The sequence below is a fragment of the Trachymyrmex cornetzi genome, unplaced genomic scaffold (assembly GCF_001594075.2).
Source record: "Trachymyrmex cornetzi isolate Tcor2-1 unplaced genomic scaffold, Tcor1.1 scaffold830, whole genome shotgun sequence".
Taxonomy (NCBI): domain Eukaryota; kingdom Metazoa; phylum Arthropoda; class Insecta; order Hymenoptera; family Formicidae; genus Trachymyrmex; species Trachymyrmex cornetzi.
In genome coordinates, this window is record NW_017300170.1 from 52672 (window position 1) to 60213 (window position 7542).

The following is a 7542-nucleotide window of genomic DNA, read 5'->3' on the forward strand; positions in this document are numbered from 1 at the left end:
CTGGCCTCGAATTGTTTACCTTGGTCAGTGGTAATGATGGCGGGCGTGCCGAAACGTGCCACCCAACCGTCGAGAAATGCTGCGGCCACAGTTTGTGCGTTCATGTTGGGAAGTGGAATCGCTTCTGGCCATCTGGAGAAACGATCAATGATTGTGAGACAGTACTTATAACCTCTTACCTCCGGAAGGGGGCCAATGAGATCTAAGTGTATATGGTGGAATCTCTGATCCGGGATTGGAATTGCTTTTGGAGTATTCTTAGTGTGTCGTTGGATTTTACTGCGTTGGCATTGTAAGCAAGTGCGCGCCCAATGAGTGACGTCTTTGTTGATCCCTGGCCAAACGAATTTTTGATTAATCTGCTTCTTAGTGGCTCTGCCGCTGGGGTGTGCCATCCCGTGAACGGTGTCGAAAATTTGTTTTCTTAGGCTTGCTGGTACGTATGGTCGAATTGCTCCTCTTGAACAATCGCAGTACAGTGGTATATTTGAGCCAGGTAAGGTGAATTCCTTTAAATCCAAAGCTGATCCGTTTTCCAAAAGCTGTTGTAGCTCATCGTCTCTTGCTTGTTCTGTGGAAAGCTCTTCTGTCGTGGTTATGATAGGTAATTGTACAGAGTTGATGCGTGACAATGTGTCAGGAGCGACATTTTCTTCTCCTGCGATGTATATGATTTTGTTTGTAAACTGTGCGATTAGATCGAGTTGTCGTGCCTGTCGTGGTGAGGCTTTGTCCAATCGTTGATTGAGCGCGTGAGTAAGGGGTTTGTGGTCTGTTCTAATTGTGACCATGCCGCCCTGCAAAATATCTTTAAAATATTTGACGCTTTCATACATCGCTAATAATTCACGGTCGTAAGTGCTGTACTTTTTTTGTGTGTCACTGAGCTTTTTTGAAAAGAAAGCTATAGGCGAAAGCTGGTTGTTGTTCACCTGTTCTAGTGTAGCTCCGATGGCAGTGTCAGATGCATCGGTAGGAAGAAGTAAAGGCGCTCCCTCCACTGGATGTGTGAGGAGAGTGGCATGTACTAGCTCCATTTTGCACGCCTTAAATGCAGCCATTGTCTCGTCCGTCCAAGGTACGGGCCTTTTGTCATTTTTGCGGCTGTCTTTGAGTAGGTTGTTTAATGGCGCTTGATTCTTGGCTGTGTGCTTTAAATGTCGGCGGTAGTAGTTAAGCATGCCGAGAAATCTACGGAGTTGTATTAAGGTTTCAGGTTGAGTGAAATTGATGATTGCGTTTACCTTGTCAGGTAAAGGTTTGATGCCCTCGCTGCTGATTTCGTGTCCTAAGAATTGTATATTCTTTTGTCCGAAACGACACTTTGCTGGATTGATTGTGATGCCTGCGTCCTGCAGTCGTTGAAAGACTTGTCGTAGATCTTTCTGGTGTTGTTCTTCGTTGACCGAAGCAATGAGTACGTCATCTACATAACAGAAACAATAATCTAAATCTTGAAGTACCTCGTTCATTAGACGCTGGAAAGTTTGAGCAGCGTTTCGTAACCCAAAAGGCATAGTGACGAATTCGAAGAGGCCGAAAGGGGTCGTTCCCGCTGTTTTCGGAATGTCTTCTTCTAGGACAGGTACTTGGTGGTAAGCCTTGACTAGATCCAATGTAGAGAATATGTGTTTTCCACGTAGATTACTGGTGAGGTCATGAATGTGAGGTAGAGGATACCTGTCTGGAGTTGTAACTGCATTAAGACCGCGGTAGTCACCGCACGGTCTCCACGAGCCCGGTTGCTTCTTCGGAACTAAATGCAATGGCGCCGCCCATGGACTCTTGGAGGGTCGACAGATCCCTAGTTGTAATAAATGGGCGAATTCCGCTTTTGCTGTTTTGAGCTTATCTGGTGGAAGTCGACGAGGTCGGCTGGCCACAGGAGGTCCCTTGGTTTGAATGTTGTGATAAATTCCGTGTGCCCTCTCAGTAGGTAGCTGCAGCTCGGTGACAATTTTTGGGTAGTCCGCCAGAATGCGGTGATATATTGATAATGAATCCAGTGTCTTTGCTGCGACGTAACCTATTCGAAGCTTAAAACCTGGAATGGTTAGTTGAGTGGTCTTATCAATAAGACGCTCACCTTGGATGTCCACGATGAGTCCAAAATGTTTTAATAGGTCTGCTCCTATTACTGGACGAGAGACATCAGCTACGGTAAATTGCCATGTAATTGGTCTGCGTATCCCTAGATCTAGGGTAAGAAGTTTTCGCCCGTAGGTCTTAACTTGTGAGCCATTTACAGCGTATAGGACCAATGGCGCTGGTGAAGTGGGTTTTCCCAGCCTTGATACTGGTAAGATGGAGATGTCTGCGCCCGTGTCAACGAGAAAGGTTAAACCTGTAGTCTTGTCTGCCACATGAAGCCGGGAGGATATCTCAAGACCGTCGTTAGCGGCTTGTACAGACGGCGGTCTTATTCGTTTCCCGGAACTGATTTGATTTGTGTGTTGCATGGGGGTGTGCATTTACGAGCTCGCTCCCCAAATCGTTGATGGTAGTAGCACTGACCTGCTTCGTTAGATGACTTGATTGACGCCTTGACTGGTTGTCGAGAGCGGCTTATGCTACGGCTTCTTGAACGCTTTTCTTTAGATAATCGTTCTACCTTGTTTGTCAGGGCAGCCATTTGTTTGATAAGCTGCTGAATAGAATCCCGCTCTGTCGTTGCTGCGGTTGTTTGTGCGGCATGGATGTCCACTGAAGTGGGATGTTCGTTGAGTTTATCTGCACATTCCGCTAGTTTATCCAAGGTAGCACTGTCAAATATTAACAGCATCTCATGTATGCGAGCGGGCATTCGCTGCAGCCAGAGGGTTCGCAACAAGCCCTCGGTGGCATTCTCTCCTGCAAGAGTCTTCATTTCGCGTAGTAACTGCGATGGCTTCTTGTCACCGAGTTCAATGCCCATCAGTAGCGTTCGCATTTGCTTTTCTTTCGAGTCTGTGAATCTCGCAATTAGTGCTTCCTTGAGCTGCTTATATTTGTCGGTTGCGGGAGGGTTCTCAAGGATGTCCGTGACAGTAACCATTGTAGGCTCATCGAGATGTCTGATGACTGCGTTATATTTAATCTCGTCGGATCTGACGCGATAAGTGTTAAATTGAGATTCTAACTGTACGAACCATAACGTAGGACGATTTTTCCAAAACGTTGGTAGACGTATGTATCGAAATTCTGCGGCGCACTCTTCCTGTCGCGGCATCGCCGGTAGCGGGTGTTGCTGACTTCGTAAATTCGTGTCCTCATGAATTGATTGTGAGGATCCGCTACCTTGGCTAACGCTGATAGGCGGTGTTGGCGGTGGCGTTCTCGCGGTCGACATGCCGGCACGTGGACGTAGTGGTTATGTCTTGTCGCAATTTCCAATTGTTGCTCACGCTATCAAAAGCGATCACGTCGGGGTCACCAATTATGTAGCTGTGGTACATATAATGTAGAGAATCGGATGGAAATAACTGGCAGGCGGATGTACTAAAGAATATTTATTATTATGTCGCGAGAACGTTACAATGTAACCGTTAGAAAAATCACAAAGAGATGAGAAGTCAGTATGAAAGTATTGTGTAAGGGAAAGTCTGTAGTCAATCTTGTGCGCTATAGCGCGCCATCTGCACGCAGCGCGTGTGTATCAATGAGCGAATGAGAGAGTGTAGAGTGTGTGTCCCTACAGTTTGATATTTGTTTAAAGCGAGAAAGAGAGTTCTAGAACAGTCTAGTGCAGGAACAGAAAACAGACCACTTGATTCCAACTATCTGAAAACGAGTTCTGAGTATAATCTATAGCATGCTCATTTTTCGCGCACGCTGATTGTGTTTGTTTGTATTTTAGAAACATTAAATAAAGTTTTTTAATTGGAATACTGATATATTTTGCGTTTTACTATCGATTTCGCGGGGCAACTCATATTAGGACCACAATTTTTTGCGATTTGCTCACTTTTTACATTTCTTTAATTTTCAAACAAAATGGAATTTGAATTAAATTTTATATATATAACGTTATCTTAAAACTTATTAAATTCCCCTCAAAATGACTTAATATTTTTTAAAATTCTGCCTACAGACTTTTAGCATTTATCCAAAATAAACTCGGTATCTCATAATAGAGGGCTTTCCTCTATTTGTAACAATATAAATATATAAGTTTCTATATACAAATTGAATTTAATTATAGGAGAATATAGGCATTCTTAATGTGGATTAATGGACCATTTGAGTCTGCATCTCCAACTGAAGTTGAATATTATTAGAGAAAATCAACCTCGTCTAATGTTGCAACTCCAAAAAATTTTATTACAACTAATGAGATGACAATGAATTTTAAATCTACGACTGAAAATTTAGATCATAACTCTAATTTTATAAAGTAATCAAACAAGCCAAAGCAAAACAATTAGATAATCAGTTGTCGAAACATACATTATTAGACATAAAGAGGAAAGAACAGTTTATACATTATCAATAGAAAAAAACAGTTTATACATTCTCAACTTATCAATTAATGTTTAACTTTTGTACTAAAAAATATTCGTTATCAATTGATGATTTCATATAACGTTTGCAAAAGAGAAAATGATTGAAAATTAAAAAAACAAGTTATTCTAATAAATTCTATTATTTTAAGATTATAAACATTTAAAATATGGCATTTACACATTGAAAATATGTTTTTTTATTAATTATGAATTATAATTTTAAAACAATTTTAGATATAGAATAATTTTACAAATTCCCTTTACATTAATGTAAAGGGAATTTGTAAAATTATTATTTTTTTTATACGAAAATACCTTTACATTTGACATTAAATGTTTTAACTTATATTTTAGATTAGTTGGATATTTTTACATAAACATGATTAATATTTTTATAATTGTTATAATTAAAGAGCATAAAAAACATATTTTATATAATACATACATCGAAATGATCTTCACAACAAAAATAATTCCATTTTCCTGATTCATCAACACGATGTAGACTTTTAAACCACCTTTTTCTCATATTTTCAGTTTAAGGCACATAAAAGAACAATTTTTACGATGTTTTAGTTGTTGTGCTTTTACACAAAGATATAAAACACGTTTTGTACGTGTTTTCTGTACTTATTTTTAAAATAAATTAATTCCTTACTGAATAATCGTGGTTTGGTTGTTGCAGTATGACGTCACAGCACGTCGGAAGGCTCGGTCATATCCGGACCGTCTTCGGCATTTCAAATAATATAATTCTTTATTGTTTATTTTCTTGCACAATGTGTTCAAAAATTATTAACAAATTGCATTTAAAAATATACATATATATATATAAATTATAAAATGCAATATTTTTCAAAAATTATGCAAACTCCCTATTACAGCTGCTAAGATGTACACAAAATCATAACGTCGTGGTGAAGCGCCAAACTAAATATTTATACTTTTAATATTTATAATACTTTTTTCACATAAAAATTTGTACGTATTCTACAATAGTTATATTAAAACGTGCAAAAAGTTTTAAAATGATAAATATTAGTCTTCCTTTTGAAAAAAATTACGGAAAACCACCATTTTTTCGGTCGCCTAATGGAGATCCTTCTAAGATTTAGGACAATTTTAAAATTTAAATATACAATATGTCCCAGAATAATCGTCAAATATTTCGTGTGCTGGTAAAGCGGACTCTAAACTAAATCGAAAAATCCTGGAACATTTTGCAATTTTCGCAATAGTTAACACGATATTAATTACTAAAAATCGCCGAATATTAGTTTTCAATAATTTTTTATTCAAGTACTATCAACTTTACAGAAGAATAGCAAATGACAAAAATTGTTTATTTTCTTCTCATAGAGTACTGAGAATTTGTATAGAATTTCTTAATACATTTTCTCATGTTGGTAAAAATAGTTGCCAAAAATTCTGAAAACATTCTTAGAATTCTATGAGAAGAAAATAAACAATTTTTGTCTCTTACTGTTTTTCTAAAGTTGTAAAGTTGATAATATTTGAGTAAAAAATTATTAAAAACCAATATTCGGCGATTTTTAGTCATTAATATCTTGTTAACTATTGCAAAAATTGCAAAATGGTAGAGAACTTTTCGACTCAGTTTAATCCGCTCTAGCAGCACACAAAATATTTGGCGGTCATTCTGGGACACTCTGTATATAAAATCGATTATGGATACTGACCATTGACTATTTTGTTATTGACACTCATTAATAACAAAAGTGAAGAGGCATCACTTGAGCAAATAATGATTAAAAAATATGTTTCCTTTTTTTAATTTCTGTTGTATTTTTAATACATTTTACATTTATGTATGTAATTTAAAATGTAGAATTATTGCTCCCGTAATTGACTTATACGAAATGTTATAATAAAAAAGAACATAATTAGGCATAAATTTAGATAATATAGTTATGAAATCAAGACACAGTAACTTTTGAAAAGAATTACTTGTATAATAGTTTTCTTTTCAAAAGTTTTGTTTATGATAATTTCAATATAGAAATAAAACATTAAATGAATACACTACTCTATAAACATTAAAGTTATAATATTGGTCTTCTTAGATATTCTTTTATATAGGGTGTCCAGCGAGACTTTTCCAATCTCTCACAGGAAGGTAGATGAGATCGAAATAAATATAAAAGTCCTTTACCGTTTAACGATATCCGTAATAATAATGGAGATATTAAAGTTTGCAATTGTACTAGTGAGAGCGCGCCTATAGAAAGAATAGAAACGGCTCCAGGTATAGCCCGGTCCAGTTTATCGAATGTTGTCAAACGATTGATGCGCGCCGGCAGGAGAGGCAAGAGGGGAAGCGCACCATTGCTTAGCTCTCGGCATCGCCACTCACACGTTTCACCGGGGGTGATCCCGATTGATCACGGCTCGATTGGACACCACCAATCACAGCGACCGGTGCTTAGGAGCTTTGTAGTCTCAAGCGCTGTGAGTGGCTCGTGTCCAATTGAGCCGTGTCCAACTGGGTGCCACCCGTCTCACCGCACCGCACGCGCACCAAAGGACTCGCACGATGACCGCTACGCACATTCGCGATTACATTACTATGTGATAATAACACTGCAAAAATAGGACAAATACAAACAATAATAAACTTCGATGAATAAAAATGTCGAAAGAGAGAAAGCGATGAAACCTATGGAAATCTACGGAAAATGTAATTAATTTCTATCATAATCTGTCGCTTCTCTAAATCGAAAGGAAAAAATTTTAAGAAAAATGTATCTGAAAGAAATAATATCATTCTCCACCATTCTCTATCGTTTCCTGTTAGGAGAGTATGACTTTATCAAAATACAAAAAAATATCAATAAATGATATTATTTTTAATGATATTATTTTTAATGATATTATTTCTAATGATATTATTTCATGATATTATTTCTTTCGGATACTTTTTTCTTAAATTAGAAGATACTAAGGTTCAATGAGTATAAAACAATATCAATAATAAACCACAGAACCATTATAATATATATGTATGTAATAAATAATTTAAATACAATTTAATACAAAAATC

At 37.2% G+C, this 7542-nt stretch overlaps 1 protein-coding gene across 2 annotated transcripts; it reads right to left on the reverse strand.

Annotated features, from left to right (window-relative positions):
• Positions 1–1080: 1080 nt before the first annotated feature.
• Positions 1081–3487, reverse strand: LOC108768977 (uncharacterized). Of its 2 annotated transcripts, none has more exons than XM_018519709.1 (5): positions 2515–3487; positions 1681–2356; positions 1507–1606; positions 1245–1426; positions 1081–1151 (listed from the first exon to the last, which is right to left on the reverse strand). In XM_018519709.1, the coding sequence occupies exons 1-4, from the start codon at positions 3326–3328 to the stop codon at positions 1289–1291; spliced, it is 1728 nt and encodes a 575-aa protein (XP_018375211.1). In that variant the 5' UTR covers positions 3329–3487; the 3' UTR covers positions 1081–1151; positions 1245–1288. The 2 variants fall into 2 exon arrangements, with proteins under 2 accessions (XP_018375211.1, XP_018375212.1); XM_018519710.1 differs by having other exon boundaries at positions 1118–1191.
• Between the last annotated feature and the right edge of the window lie 4055 nt (positions 3488–7542).

Bases quoted from the DNA above. Each gene is read 5' to 3' on its own strand.
- LOC108768977 (XM_018519709.1), bottom strand. From the start codon at position 3,328: ATGTCGACCGCGAGAACGCCACCGCCAACACCGCCTATCAGCGTTAGC. The intron at 2,357-2,514 runs GTCAGTGCTACT...TTCATGTGGCAG, and splicing joins CAAGTCATCTAACGAAGCAG to ACAAGACTACAGGTTTAACC. The intron at 1,427-1,506 runs GTTACGAAACGC...TCTGTTATGTAG, and splicing joins TTCGTCACTATGCCTTTTGG to ATGACGTACTCATTGCTTCG.